General features: G+C 36.3%; 1 protein-coding gene across 1 annotated transcript in view; it reads right to left on the bottom strand.

Annotated features, from left to right (window-relative positions):
- IFIH1 (interferon induced with helicase C domain 1) overlaps positions 1–16,384 on the bottom strand; it is a 55,970-nt gene that overhangs the window by 10,066 nt on the left and 29,520 nt on the right. The window contains exons 5-10 of the mRNA XM_024735969.1: positions 13,351–13,571; positions 6,129–6,339; positions 4,629–4,846; positions 3,351–3,467; positions 801–924; positions 1–273 (exon numbers count right to left, since the gene is read on the bottom strand). Coding sequence (XP_024591737.1) covers positions 1–273; positions 801–924; positions 3,351–3,467; positions 4,629–4,846; positions 6,129–6,339; positions 13,351–13,571 — 1,164 coding nt within the window. The remainder of the gene's footprint in view (positions 274–800; positions 925–3,350; positions 3,468–4,628; positions 4,847–6,128; positions 6,340–13,350; positions 13,572–16,384) is intronic.

Here is a 16,384-nt window from a genome sequence, read left to right as displayed (position 1 = left end):
CCCAAAATAAACTCATGAGAAATCCATCTGTCTCGTCCAGCTTCAAAGGTTTCTTTTCATCACCCGCATCTCCATTATCTTCACCACCATCATCACTCTCATCACTGTCATCTCCTAGGACTGCAAACTTCTTTTCTTTCTCATCGTTGTAGAAAGTTTCAAGGTGATTATATGCATCAATCATGCGGATTGTATCATTAATTTGTAGGGCCTCATTGTACTTCCTCAGATGTTCTGCACAAACACGATCTTTGCGATTTCCTTCTCTTGCAGCTATGAAAAATATGTTATGTGGAGTGAAACAATGATAGAACACCCCCTCAACTGTGCTGTGGACTTGAATACGTTTATGATACTGACTCGAAAATAGGCTTCACCATGTTTTTGAAATGAGCAAATTAAGGCTCAAAACGTGCCATGAGCACTAAAAGGGGGCAAGTTTTTAGACTCCTAGACTTGCTACTTGTATTCTGCATCAGCAAGAAAATATACTTGACTCATGCTGACTCAGAGGAATGGCATGAAAAACATATCGTTTGCGTTTGCATTTGGAAACAGAGACACTGATATTTATCTTAATACTTTAAATATACAATAAGTGAAAGACTCTGGAGATAAAGAGAAAATGAATTGGTGCCTCTTTCCCTAGATAAGGAATTAGAACGTGTTTATCCCTGTCCTACTCAGAACACAAAAATTCCATTCCCTACTACACTTACTTTCAGTTTGCTTGGGAATATGTGATCTGGAATCATGGCATAAACATGGGATAAATTGTGTTATGTCAAAACCCAAATTACCTTGTTTTTCCATTTGAATGAGCCATTGTTCATAGGGTTGAGTTCCAAAATCTGACATTGGACTAATTTGGCAAAAACTTTGAATTTTTGTCATTATTTCTAGAAGTTTATCTTTAAATGGATCCTAAAAACAAATTATACACTTATTCTTACATGTTTATATTGCTGAATGAATAACATTATCTTTGTTAAAATAATCTCCATGTTATAACAAATATGATTCAGAATCTTTGTCTAGACAAAGTAACAAGTCACTCTGATCACTTCTTGGTACACTGATTTTTTTTATCAGCTTCTCTTCTACTTCCAGCCTCGAGCCACACCACACCAATACCAGGTATCCCTGCTGGAATTTCCAATTTAAAAGTTTACAAAAATAAAATTAATGAATGATATACACTTTGAATGCTAATAGTAATTTAAAAAATATATATTAAAGTAATGCCCCAATTATTTAGAAAGCTTGTAATTTAATTTAGAAAGCATTCCTTTTTGAAGAACTGGTTTCAGTATTATTTCTACCAAAATAAAAAGTTAAAAGGTAGAGTTTTGAAAAAAGCCAGACACAGAAGAGTACAGACTATAGGATTTCATTTATATAAAGTTCAAAAGCAGTCAAAAGCCATCTTTGGTGTTAGAAATCAGGATAGTAGTTATCCCACGGGGGGTGGGTGACTGGAGGGGAGAATGAGGAGTTTTGAGGGTTGTGGCAGTGTTCTGTCTCTTGATCTGGATTTTTCTTTTTTTGGCCGCACTGCGCAGCATGTGGGATCTTAGTTCTCCAGGAATCGAACCGGAGCCCCCCTGCATTGGAAGGGCAGAGTCTTAACTACTGGACCACCAGGGAAGTCCCTTGATCTGGATTTTGGTTATACAGGTGTGTTCAGTTTATGAAAATACAGCAATCTGTACACTTACGAGTTTGAACTTTTCTGTACGTGTGTTATGCTTCAATAAAAAGTATAACCAAAGTTAATTAAGTTAAAAGGTAAGATGGCAAATTCTTTTAAAATATACCCTGAGGGGACTTCCCTGGTGGTCCAGTAGGTAAGACTCTGCACTCCCAGTGCAGGGGCCCCGGGTCTGATCCCTGGTCGGGGAACTAGATCCCACATGCATCCCTCATGCATGTCGCAACTAAGAGTCCGCATGCTGCAACTAGGAAGTCCGCATGCCGCAACCAAGAAGTCTGTGTGCCACCACTGGGAGCTGGCACAGCCAAAATAAATAAATAAATTAATTAATTAAAAAATAAATAAATAAAATAAAATGTACTCGGAGGATGTTGTGGATTTTTTTTTAGACTGAAGGTCAAATATATTCATTATCACATACATATAAATGAGATAAACATACCAATTAAAAGGTAAAATGCTGTGAGATTTAAAACTCAGGTAAGTCCTACGTACAAGAATCAAACATTTATAACATTCTCAAAATGAAAAAATTATATACAAGAGATAAATTATATAGGAGAACAGATTAATAACTATTACTTTGCTCTTTTATTGAGATATAATTGACATATGAGGCTATATTAGGTTTTTTTTACATCACTTTTTTTTTTCACACACGCACACTGTATTTTATTTTTACAAGAGATAAATAAACTGACACCAAGCATTGTAAATGGATGGCCACAGATGTTGTGGATTTTTTTTTAATGATTATGATTAGAAACATGCATTTAAACTTATCACATAAAACTGAATAAGTAACAAAAAGTGAAGAAAAATAAAGTACATTCAAATGTGCTACTTCAGCTGGAATAGATAGTGCTGTTTTTCAGAATTTCCAAAAAAGAATGACCTATGGCAATTGGTTGCTAACGTTAGTTCAGTTCCTACATTTCAAACACAATGTTATCTGTTATGCATATTTCATAATTCAACATCCTTATGAGGTAGATTTGCAAAGATTACACTTATTATCAAGTACACACAGCTAAAATTTATGATGCTTTTTATATTTTACAAAAGAAAGTACTGACATAATGTACTGGTTATAATGTTCAAACTGACTCTCAGTTGGTTTTTATAATCAGTGAAGGTGTTCACCACAAAAATACCATTAAATTAAATATTTCACTGCTTTACTGTAAGTATTTTCATAAGAAAGTAAATGTGTCAGGTAGGTAGGATTCCCATTATCATTGCCAACTGTAATCTGTTGCCTCTCTTCAATGTCAGGAAATCAATTCTGGAATTCATCAAGAAAGTAAAAAGAATAAAAGAAACTATGGTGATCCCTCTAGTTTAGCCTTACAACCCTCCTCATCCCCTCCGCCACCCCCACCCCATCGTGGCTCATATGCAGTCAACCAACTACTGAGCTACTCTTCATACAAACTAGGAAACTGAACGAAGAATTGAAGAGAGACTTCACAGCAGTGCTTTGTTGCCCAATATCAATAAAAAAGGAATAACACTGTAACTTTTTTGCTAAAAATTTAAAATAACATTCTTCAGATGGTCAGTATAAATAACCTTTGCATCGTTCAGTTATGAACCATATCATCCATCAAATGAATATAAAAATTTAAGCACATACTTCTTTGGTGTCATCTGCGATTACGAACTTTTTACATGGCTCCTTTATTTGGTCTTTAAGTTGATCAGTATTTTCTTTCACGGTTTTAATGGTAAATGCATCAAGATTGGCACATATCTGAAAAAGAGACATTTTGCAATATTCAAATACTTTTCCCTTTCAATTGATTCAATGTAGAATTCTTTCTCATGTAAGAAGTAAGTAGCATGATTTGCTAAACATAGCATTTTAGTATTGCTTTACTGTGGATCTGACTAACCAAAAACATTTATTCTGATAGATTAAAAAAAGAACTTCTAAATCAAGTTGGTAAAAATTTCCAGAAAAAAAAAGTATTTATTTTCATTCCTTACATTCCATTTTCCAGCTGGAAAAATTGACATGGAGGGAGTACAGAAAATTGCAGAGATGGGAAGAGAATGGTTATGAGCTAACCATATTACCTGAGGCATTTTAAGGGTCATCTTGACATCCATGGATCATATTACCACTTTCCTCTACATATAAAAGCGGGCAGTGCAAAGACAGGAGCAGCCAGAGCCCATGTGCCTGGATGTGGATTGGAGTTAGTCCTTACTGCTAGTAATAAATTATATGTTGGAACCAATAATTGTGCTCTTGTCTACTCTATGATTTTTACTGACTTCAACTTAAAGGGACTTAACATACAAATGCAACGCCTTGGTGCCAACATACTTTGTGAGTTACTCTGAATTCATTCAATGCTTGAGATCAACAATAGTACTTTATGTGTTGTTACCATTTGGGGGCAGCTGACAAGAAATACACCTTTAATTAAAGGTTCTCATATCTCCATTTTCCTATTTAATTTGAATTGCCCAGAATCCGAGTATCACACAGAACAAAAAAAGGCACAGAAGAAAATATACAATTTAGAAACTCATGGAATGTGTATAAAAATTAGAAACTTTCATAGTTTATGCATATTTCTATATCAAGTAGATCATAAAGTTTAACAATAGGGGTAGATATTTAAAAGAAGGTATTTCATTTGTCCCAATTTTTCACTAAGTACGTTTGCTTTCCACAATTTTTGTGATATTGTTCTGTGTCATAGTTGTTTATTAAGGCACTTACTGTTTTGTAGAAGATTGAGTGTATTTACTTTGAAGTGTATAGATTTCACTTAAGTGATGATCATGGAATACCATCTTTCATGCACGCCATGGCACTTGGACTTAATCTTACCCAAGAAGCACTGGCATTTCCTTTAACTTTGGTTTTCTTGGTTATGCATAAAGTTAATGATTTACTTACTTTTAAAATGTGTTCTTCAGCTTTGGCTTGCTTTCTGGCCCCTCCAACACCTGGTGATGCTGTCAGTCCCAGTATCTGAGGTAAGGGAATCACTGGTTTGTCTTCTTTCTCTAGTCTGTTGTTTTTCAACTTCTGGTTCAAATAACGCCTCATGATGTTATTATAGACTTCTTCTTTGTTGGTGTGATGGCATTCATCAATAATGATGAGAGAAAAGTCTTAAAAGAAAATTCAAATGGTTCATTTGTCCATCTTGGCAAGGTACAGTGTAAAAGTACCTTTAAGCTAGGAAACTGAGCAGCCAAGCACCTTTCACCTTTTAAGGGGAAATGTAACTATCCTAGCCACCTGTATATACAGATGTTTGTGTATATTAATCATGAAACTATCCCTGTTAGACACTATCCCCACTTAATAGATGAGTTTTGGAAAATTTATAGATCTAAAAATTGTTACGGGATGGACTTCAAACCCTGGCTTATTCCTCAAAACTCTCAGGATTACATTTTTGTTCTTTAAAAAATATTTAATTTTAAGTTGGTGAATTTTATTTTCATTCTATCAAATGAAAAACATGATTTAAAAAGGAATAATTTTGGGCTTCCCTGGTGGCGCAGTGGTTTAGAGTCCGCCTGCCGATGCAGGGGACACGGGTTCGTGCCCTGGTCCGGGAAGATCCCACATGCCGCGGAGCGGCTAGGCCCGTGAGCCATGGTCGCTGAGTCTGCGCGTCCGAAGCCTGTGCTCCGCAACGGGAGAGGCCACAACAGTGAGAGGCCCGCGTACCAAAAAAAAAAAAAAAAAAAAAAAAAGGAATAATTTTACCTTGTTTTATCATTGCATTTAATTATTATGATTATATATACTTCTTTCCTTACCTCTCTCCAACCTTTTCTTCCCATCCCCCACAAAATAGAAAAGATTGTACTTATTCTATGGAGAAGAAGGCATATCTTACAGGATCCACTAATATGTAAAAAGAACTTGTCGGTAATTAAAAATACGGAGTGAATGAAAAGTCCAGTAAGTGTTTGATTTAACAATGATATTCTTATGCAGAATAAAGTGATCTAATTAAAAACTTACCCAACTTTTTGTTTGCGTCCCTAAGGAAGAAGGGTTTGAATGAAAACTTAAGCAATGGAAGACAATCTAAATCAAAATTATCGAGTGGGAGGTTAGGGTTAGCAGATGTAAGCTTTTATACCTAGAATGGATAAACAAGATCCTACTGTACAGCACAGAGAACTATATTCAATAACCTACGATAAATGATAATGGAAAAGAATATAAAAATGAATGTATTATATGTAGAAATGAATCATTTTGCTGTACAGCAGAAATTAATACATTGTAAATCAAGTATACATCAATTAAAAATTGACAAAAAATAATAAATCAAAATTAATCAACATTTTAAAAATTATGTAACTAATACAGCCTCTGTTACTACCTTTAGTATAACTAATTCTTTTTACAAAAATAAACATTTCAACCAACCTGACAACTGTACACCATCATCTTCGCCTTCTTCTAAGTTTAAAAGGGAGTTTTCAAGGATTTGAGCTGTACTGATAATAACATCATGAGACTTGACAACTTCTGGAAATGTTATTTTCAATTGGGTATCACCACTTAATCTAGTAACATGATACCATTTCTTCAAAAATGGTTCGAACTCTTTGCGGAAGAGCTGTTCAACTAATGGTACCTTTAAAAATGCCAAAGTTAAAAAGAGAGAAAGAGCATCGTCAAACAAAAGGAGTATTGATCAAAGGCCTACTATGTGTCGAGCATTAACAGAGGTGTTTGCATTATCAGTTAATTAGGTGTAACAACCTATCCATCATTCCATTCATTCACGTGTCAGTAAGTATTTATTGAATGTCTATTAGGTGTAGACATTGTGTCTGGGACACAAAGATGTTTAAATTATGGTTCACAACTGTCAGGAATTCATTCTAGCTGAGCACATGAACCAAGAATCAACAAAACAAAACAAATTATCACAACACAATGTGATCATTCTCCCATGGAAACACATAGAAAGTGACAGCAAAATGGAAGAAGCAACTGACCCCTCAAAGGAGGGGTTTAGGAGGAATTTTAATCTTGTAAACCATGGGTCAGTGAAGAGATAAACTGAAACTAAGGCTGAATAAGAAATAAATTTTGAGATTGTAAAACAGGGTCAAGCTATAAAGGGCTATGAACACCAAGCAGAGTACTTTAAATTTTGTATAACAGTTCATAGGACCCTTATGAATTGTTCTGTAGAGTTATTTTTTGGGAATCAGGCCAGAGGCAACCTGCCTAAGGAATTGGAGGAAGCAGAAAACCAAAGGTGAAGAGGCAAGACATTGCCTAAGGGAAAGGATGGCGGTGAAAGGATGGACTGCTGGACTAGCTTTGGTGGCTGAGAAAGAACAAAATAGCAGGTTCCTTAAAAAATAAAAATTCAGTAACCATATGATTCAGCAATCCCACTCCTGGGTGTATATCTGGAAAAGATGAAAACCCTAATTTGAAAAGACACATGCACCCCAGTGTTCACAGCAGCATCATTTACAATAGCCAAGACATGGAAGCAACCTAAATGCCAATCAGCAGATGAATGCATAAAAAAGATTTGGTATATATACACAATGGAATATTACTCAGCCATAAAAGAGAATTAAATAATGCCACTTGCAGCAACATGGATGGACCTGGAGATTATCCTACTAAGTGAAGTAAGTCAGACAGAGAAAGACAAATAATGATATGATATCACTTATATGAGGAATCTTTAAAAATGATACAAATGAACTTATTTACAAAATAGAAATAGACTCACAGACATAGAAAACAAACTTATGGGAGTTCCCTAGTGACCTAGTGGTTAGGATTCCGGCCTTTCACTGCCATGGCCCAGGTTCAATCCCTGGTCGGGGAACTGAGATTCCACAAGCTGCGTGGTGTAGTCAAAAAGAAAAAAAAAAAGAAAGAAAACAAAAACAAACTTATGATTACCAAAGGGGAAATGCAGGGGAGGCATAAATTGGGAATTGGGGATTAACAGATACACACTACTATATATAAAATAGATAAATAATAAGGACCTACTGTATAGAACAGGGAACTATGTTCAATATCTTGTAATAACCTATAGTGGAAAAGAATCTGAAAAAGAGTATATATAATATATATAAAAAAAACAGGTGTTGTACACCTGAAACACTGTAAATCAATTATACTTCAATTAAAAAACAAAACAAAAACAAAAACACCAAATCAGTGAAAACTCTTTCAGAGAGGCTGTCCAGTGAGTGCGTTGGCACTGAGGTGACTCCACCTGATGGTTGACTCACAGTATTTTCACATTCACTAACAGGTCAAAGTGCAAATCTCCGTGAAGACCCTGACCTGCAGGACCATCACCCTGGAGGAGGAACCCAGTGATTTCGTGGAGGATATAAGTGAAAGCTAAAATCCAGAATAAAGAAGGCATCCCCACTGGCCAGCAGAGCTCATCTCTACAGGCAAGCAGATGGAAGACAGCCCCACTCTATCTGACTACAACTTCCAGAAAACATTGCCCTTGCACCTGCTCCTCTGTCGGAGGGGTGGCTATCAATTCTTCAGTCTTTCATTCACAATGCCCAAATGATGGCATTACTCCTTGTTCTACCCCAATTTACACTTAGAAATTACCAGCTTCGGTAATAGCTGAACATGTTCAAAGTGTTAACAAAGGTTTTGTTGCATGTAGAGAAAGAAAGAGCTGACTCTCTGTATGTTGTAGTGCCTGCTGAAGGTGGCTGAGTTGACACCTCAAGGCTACACATCACTAGTCATTCAGAATAGCTCCTATACTGGGGAAAGGAATAACCAGGCCATCTTGAAGGTCATATCCTAGGAGAATTTGTACAATGGAAGCCCAGGAGTGTACAGTGTGGCAAATAGAGTTGGCAGGAAGAGTCTCAAGGCCAAACATCAAAGAATGTGTGTTATACTCCTCATCATTTAATTCCCTGATAATGTGATCAGTGGTTATCTTTCTGCAAGGTATGCATTATTCTTTTTTTTTTTTTTTACCTGAGATGAACTCCAGTTATGTGAAAAATAAGGGCTGGCTGATCCTCCTGGCTGGAGAGAACCGTGTAGGAAGAACACATCTTTGTATTATTATTTAGTAGAAATGTTGAGGGCTTCTAAGAGTGAATGTGGAGGGCAGAAGGGGGTTAAATGGAATCCATAAATTCCAAGGAAACAAAGTGAATCAATAACCAAGTTTGGTAAGTGAAAGAGCATAACACAGCGTAGAAAGAGAAATTTTCAGTTAGTGGTTCCCGCCTACCCACCCACCTCCAACCCCAAAGTGAAGTCTCTTGTCTACTTGCCACAAAATCAATTCAGAGATTTGGAAAATACAGACTCCTCAGCCCCACCCAAGAACTACTTAATCTAGGGACCGACCATCTCTGGGTGCTTCTCATTGCGGTGGCTTCTCTTGTTGCAGAGCACGCTCTCTAGGCGCGCGGGCTTCAGGAGTTGTGGCTTGCGGGCTCTAGAGCACAGGCTCAGTAGTTGTGGAGCATGGCTTAGTTGCTCCGCGGCATGTGGGCTTTTCCCGGACCAGGACTAGAACCCGTGTCCCCTGCATTGGCAGGTGGATTCTTAACCACTGAGCCACCAGGGAAGCAGAAGTTTGCCCTTTTATGAAGCTTCCAATATGACATTTAGGTCTTTTTAAAATTTGAGAACCCCAGCTCTTATCTTTCTTCCACAAAGTCATTTCCAATTCACTTTTCTAGAACTATTCTTTTCCTTCTACTTATACAAGAAAGAGGAAATAATCTAAGAAGGAAGTCAGCAAAAAAGATTCTGGGGAAGAGAAGGAAAATTAAATTTAGTGGAGATAGCATGCCCCAGAGGAGAGAAAGTGAGCTCTGAAAACAACTGCTCCAGCTACTTGCTTATTGTGTGACCTTGGACAAGGCTCTTAATCATCTCAATTTCCACATTAATAAAGTCAGGAAAATATTAACCTGTGGTGGAATTGTTATGAAAATTAAATGAAATAGAGGCTGATATATTGCCAGTACTAAGAAAACTTCCCTGGTATTTCACCATCCTTTTATTCTAGCAGTGGAGAATGACAGAAGGGAGGACCAGTTCACTTCAGAAGAAAAGCATTCAAGTCTCACCTCTGCTGCTAATTGGCTGGATGACCCCTGACAGGCCAATTAAAGCCTCAAAGCCTCTGTTTCCTGATTGGTAAAATGGAGATAATTATGGTTACTTCAAAGAATAGCTGTGTGGTTTTAATGAGATAATATAAAGTGTAATACAATATTTATTATTATATTAATACATATCTCTCATTTCCTAGACTGTAGATTCCTTGAGGGCAGGATCTGCATTTGATTTGTCTTTAAATACTCTCATGTTGTTGAATGATTTAAGAATCTCTATACTATGGAGTGGCACAAAAACCTGAGGTTCTGCCCATAAAGGGGGGGCCGAGATCTTCCAAAGAAGCCGCATCTTCTGATCTACAGAACAAAAAGACAGTGTCACAGGTGGTAGCAGGTGTTGGAAATCCTGTGACTCACTTTGGGTGGTGTTGACTTCCTACTGAAGGACACAGAGAGAGCCAGATGCAAGCCTGACATGGCTAACTGGGAGGCATGTGGGCCTCTTGGAGCCTTTTCCTGAGGTGTGACAGAGTGCCTGCCAAGACTAATCAAACCCAACTGCTACCCACTTCTGCTGAATCATATGGGGCTGCATTATAGCATCTGAAGGAACCTGGGACTTCTCTCTCATGATGTTGAAGCCCTAGATAGGAAATAGAAAGTCTGGGAACACAGGTGGTGTTTTCATCTTTCCCTGCCTGTAAAGGTGATAGCTTTGGAAAGGATGGAGGGTGATAAAAGTAAATGGTGTTAAGAACAGGATTTCTCCTTCCTAGATCAAGGGTTAAAATACCTTGCCATTGGGCCAAATACAGAATGCAGGTTATATTGACTTATTGGGTCTGAGATTACCGGACTCAATCAAAAAGAATTAAAGCTGAAATTACTTTAAAATTCAAAGAAATGGGATAATAAAGTAAACGATTATGACATAGATGGAAGATCTAGTGGAGGGATTTCTAATAATTCTTAGGGAAAAACAACAGGGAAACAGATCAGGAATTAGACCCATGTCCTTAAATGTCTACACAACAATGCAATGAATATGAGTAACTAATGAGGATAATTTAACATTTAAACATGGCTGCAAATGTGCATTTGTAAGTATCACCTCGATCCAATGGGACGAAAGATTCGCAACCAGAATACAGCACTGAGAGGATAAGGAGTTATACAAAAAGGAAGGTGCGTGAGATGCATACAAAAACATGAGACCTGAAAAGATCAATCAAGATGAATAATATGAAAAAAATAAATGTAAGTATTTGCATTTAGGCTCAAAATTAACTGCACAAAAATAACAAGAGAGGCCTAGTTTCACAGATTTTCAAATGAAAAGGAGCTGAGGATTCTTAGGTTATAGAAAACTCCAGACGAGTCTGTGGTGCCAGAACTGGTGACAAAGACAAACCCAGTCACGGACCAAATGTCACGTCTTATCTCTCCTATACTCTGCACTGAGACTATATCTATAGTATTTTGTCCAGCCCTAGACACTGTGTTTTAACAGGGTTTTAGATAATGTCTGGAAAAGTATGAGCTCTCAGGATGATGAAAAGTCTGGAAACCATGTTATATGAAGAACGTATAAAGCAACTGGAAGTATTTATCCCAGGAAACTAAGAGAAAAATCACTTTAGGGTCACATGATGCAAGCCTTCCTTCTCTATGTGAAGGGTTGTCATAAGGCAGAAGAATTAAGGCTCAGCTTACTCTGTATAATCACAGAGGAATGAACACTAACAAATCAGTGTGTATTCCAGAGAAACAGATTTTGATGAATGCAGGTAGGGCTTTCCAGCAGTGACAGTTGTTCAAAGAATGGATTGAGGACCTCCTTGATATGAGAAGTTACTCAGCAGAGGTGAGAGAACCACTCAGCAATGGATAAAAACTGGATCTCGAAGGAGTCTTTCAACTCTAATAGTCAATGATGCGGTGACCCAATAAGGGAAGAAAAGGAAGGTGATGAATCAAAAATAATTCATAGGTTTTGAGGCTATGTGCTTCGGAGGAGGTAATATAACGAACAGAGAGACAGGCAAGTAGGGAAGGAGAGCTCTTTGGGAGAGTAGATGAAGGGAATGAGTTTGAGGAAATGGCAGAATGTTCAAATGGTATCAAGAGCATCAGCTTAAGTGGTTTCAAATCCAATTAACTTTGTTCTCTTCTCTGGACCTGGCACTTAAGACCCTGCTCACTGGTTAAGGAATTCCACTTTATTAGTTATAATGGAAGAAGGGATGGAAGAAAGAACTAATATTTACTGAGCCACTCTTAGGCTTTAGATAGATTATCTAATTTAAACTTCCAACCCTGTATAGAGTAGTATTCTTTTATTCACTTTACAGATGAGGAAACTAAAGTAAGAGAAGTTAGTGATTTGCCCGAGATCAAATTACTGGTCGGTAGAAATTGTATTAACACCTGGATTTCTTTTATTCCAAAAGATAATATCCTTAATAAAGGAAATACATGAAAAGCTATGGAAAAAAATTCTAACGTATCACCATTACCACACACACACATACACAAAAACTGTTCTAATAGTGGGCATGTAAGAATAAAGGAGCAATCTTTAAGCTTAGCATGTACATACAAAGTACATTTGGAGCGACATGACATAAATCACTAAGATAGTGGATTCTGAGTATGTTTCTTTAGTACTGAAAAGCAGGTTGCAGCTAAAACTTTCAGCATAATAGAAATCCAAAAAATAGAGGAAAGTTACTATAATTTCTGTAAAGGAGTAAATGAGAATCTAGTTACTGTAAGTAATGGGAAAAAAGACTGTTTCTGGTCATGGAAAAGTGTACTCAATTTTACTCCATAAAATGGCAAAGATTAATATCCCCAATTTGCAAATTTATAAATTAATAAACTCTGATGTATCTGAATAAAGCTCAGGTAACTAGATTTTGTTTAAAATGAAGGAGACCTATACCTGTTTATGAAGATAGGCTTCAAAAGTCCTAAGATATAAATACTAAAGAAAATCTCAGTTGCATTGAATGATATATGTATATATTTACATATACAAAATATCTGAAAATTATTTATCGATTTAATTTGATATAAATCAGCCAAATATTCACTTAATTTTCTCTTCATCTTCAAACCAAATTGCATATATTCTGAATAAAGAGCACTTGCCACTTTTGACTAAGGGTCAGTGGTTAAAGAGGCTCTAGAACACAATGTTTAAGCCTAGATTCCAGGGATATTTTGAGGTCATTTATGTTCATATGCAGTGATAAATTAGTACCAGTTCACCTTAAAGAAAATCTGGGTAAAATACTCTTTATACCTCAGTTACAGCCATTTAACATAATGTTCTGGCTTAAGAGGAAAAAAATCGACTTTAACGGCTAATAACTGAGATATTACATATAGCTGGAAAAGCAAAGATTTAAAATACTTATTTTGACATTTTTCCTAATTAAACTAAATGTGTGATCCATTGTTACAAATGTCGCTATACAAATGCTTCAGAAAAATAAAATGAAAATAAACCACGTTCTATTTATGTGCTGTTTGAATACCTTATTGACAAGGACTATAACTTTTCCAAGTTCAGATGCTTTTTTCTTCTTGTCCAAGTGATCCTTGGCAATGTAAACGGCCACTCTGGTTTTCCCACTCCCTGTAGGGAGGCATATAATGATATTCTTCCCCTCCAAGGCTGGCTGGGCCACTTCCAGTTGGTAAGGCCTGAGATGCATTTCTGGCTCAGGGGATGCTCTTGGTAGCGCATTCTCTTCATCTGAAGGAGGTGAAAAGGAAGAAAAATAAGGAAATAGGCAACAAAATAACTAAGGCTAGGAGGCCTGAAACTGAACACAAATATTGTGGCTTAAATTCCCTTTCACGTGTGGTCCAAACCAAATTTCTATTTTCTGTACCAAATGCGTGTCAGCTCTCTGCATCTGCAGGATACAACCCAAGCGCTATGGAAGTGGCCTGGGGAGATAGGGGTACAGAGGGAATGAATTAACAGGATGCAGGCCTAGGAGGGGGCAACACAGAAGAGTCTTTTCACAGAGTGGGCAAAGCCAAGTGGAAATGACTGTGGTGCAGACTTGGCAGTTTATGGTTCTTAATGCATCAGACTTGCCATTTCTCTGTGGAACCATTCTGCCCCACTTTTTTCTCTTAGCCTTCCCACCAACAGATCAAGAGGAACTGGGAAAGTAGGACTCATTAGTCCTCCTTGTTCTGTATTTCCCTTCACTTTTTATTGCAGAGAAGTATTAGAGCTGATGCTTCTTTCCTTCATTTGAAAAACTTTACCTGACAAACCAAATACCAAAGAGCACTTCTATCTATCTATCTATCATCTATCTCAAATATCTAAAAATGTTTTCCCCCAAATCCCATTTTTGCCATTTAAGACAAACAGATTAAACAGAAGCAATATTTAGGGAAAAGGAAAACCTCCCGTGCTAGCCTTTAATTTTTATGTTTTCACTGAAAGATGAAAAACGATTTTGTTGGTTTTAACTGAATTGTAACTAATTTTGCCATTTGGTTTTGAATGTGATTTTTATCACTTCTTTATAAGTATGTCTCCACGTATTCATATTTTCCTGAAACTCAAAGCACAATATATTAAAAATATTTCCAATTAACATAGATTTCTAAATTTAAAATACTGATAAAATAAGTACTAACATACATTAATTTTATAAACTTTAGAATCAAATCATTATAATATATCTTGGTTTAAATATATTTTGTTTAGAAGTGACCATATTTATCTAATCAGTCAGGGGAAAAGATCTAAAAATGTATAACTTACCATGTGGAATGCAGTAAAATAAATATTACATCAATTTAAAAGCCCATCTTATGCTTTACGTAATTACAGAAAAAATGAAATGACAGCACTTATCAATATTTCATTACACATGAAGTAAGCGTTCTTTCTCTTATCAATGATTGCAATAAAACTAAACTAACATAATCCCATTAACTTCAAAAAAGTTGCTGATTGTTCCGTTTCAGGAACTGGATGATTCTATTTAACTGGGTTTTAACTTGTTGTTATAGCACTATCTGAACAGGTAGGAAAATTCACACCAAACACCACTTAGTAAGGGTCATCTACTAACCTGGCAGGAAATTTGTCTTCTGTATGGATGAGTAAACACATGCAATACATTTACGTTATCACTGGCTCATCTGCTGATTCATTTACTATGACTGTCAGGAAAAACTCATTCAAGATCACCAGCTTTTAAAAACATACATTGACAAGTTTTCTTTCCATGCTTGTTTTGAACTCTATAGCAATTATAATTCATCTTTATTATATTTATGTAAGATTCAAGTTGATTTAAGAATATCATTATTTCTCTAAGTGGCTTTTATAGATTGTCAAAATTCTAATATTCCACCTATATTTTGAGCATTTGCCACCTAACTTTTACCAAAGAGCCAGAATGTTTGCAAAGGAAGATGTATTTTAAATTGTGTTTTAACACCAAGATCCAGGAATTTACTTTTGCTAAATTGCCATTTGAAGCAGGAAATTTATTAAAAGATATTAGCAAATTCTCTCTGTTTAATTTCACTCTAGGTACATTTTTTCATAGATTTAAGAAAATGATAAAATTCAGCTTCCCTCAAAATAGTTGCATGTACTTTTTTAATAATCATTTTCCCGTTTTCTTTTTCATGCTTACTACTATATCCTTGGGTAACAAAAATTAAAAAGAGAAACTGAGACCAATTTTCTAAGTCTCTTTTCCAGGAATCTAAAATGATGTCAAATGAGTAAGACATCAATATCCCTCACGTATATTAGATATTTGTTGTACTAATACGCTTAAGAAGAGTTAAGAGCTCTTAACTGTGCTCAAAATTTAATTCTTGAACCAAATGCATGATGTTTACTGTTACTTATCTAGTCATGTACCACTAATTCATTCCGAAGTAAACATTTACTGGGTGCCTACTAAATGCCAGGCACTCCCAAGAACACAGTCCTTGTTTTCAAGGACTTCAGAGGCTAGGGCACTCCACTACTGCCATTGAAAATATCTGGCTAGTGGACAGCTCAATATCTTCCATATTTTTTTGAGTCAAGTCCAGGAAACTTGATGGGTGCCCCCAAGTTTAAAAGAGAGGCACAGAGTGAATATGGAAAAATTAGAGCTGGATTCATTGTGAGGATAGCATCCAAAGAAAAAGAGCTGGGTGAGTGCTAAATATTCAGCCTGATTCTTGCCTTATCACATCCTCTGACATAGGGATGGAAGAATGTATCCACATAAGCAACGAAAAGAGAATTTTCTCTTCTCTGCCACCAGAAGGAGAGAATTGGGCTGGTATCAAGAAGCCAGGAGCCAATTTCCTTTATAAAAAAAAAAAAATGTTTGGGTTTTGTTTGTTTGTTGTTTTTGGCTCTCTTTGAAAAGCAAAATCAATTAAATGCAACAACGAAAATGGTATTTAAAATATGCACAGTCTTTGAATAACATTGTGCCCATCCTCTACGACAAATATTAATCAAAGACCTTAAAGTTATACTATACCATACAAATGGTCAAAAAATGAAATCAAATAGGGCTTAAA

The sequence above is a fragment of the Neophocaena asiaeorientalis genome, unplaced genomic scaffold (assembly GCF_003031525.2).
Source record: "Neophocaena asiaeorientalis asiaeorientalis breed wild unplaced genomic scaffold, Neophocaena_asiaeorientalis_V1.1 scaffold72, whole genome shotgun sequence".
NCBI lineage: Eukaryota > Metazoa > Chordata > Mammalia > Artiodactyla > Phocoenidae > Neophocaena > Neophocaena asiaeorientalis.
Note: the sequence above shows the minus strand (reverse complement) of the source record. Positions and strands in the feature narration are given on the sequence as shown.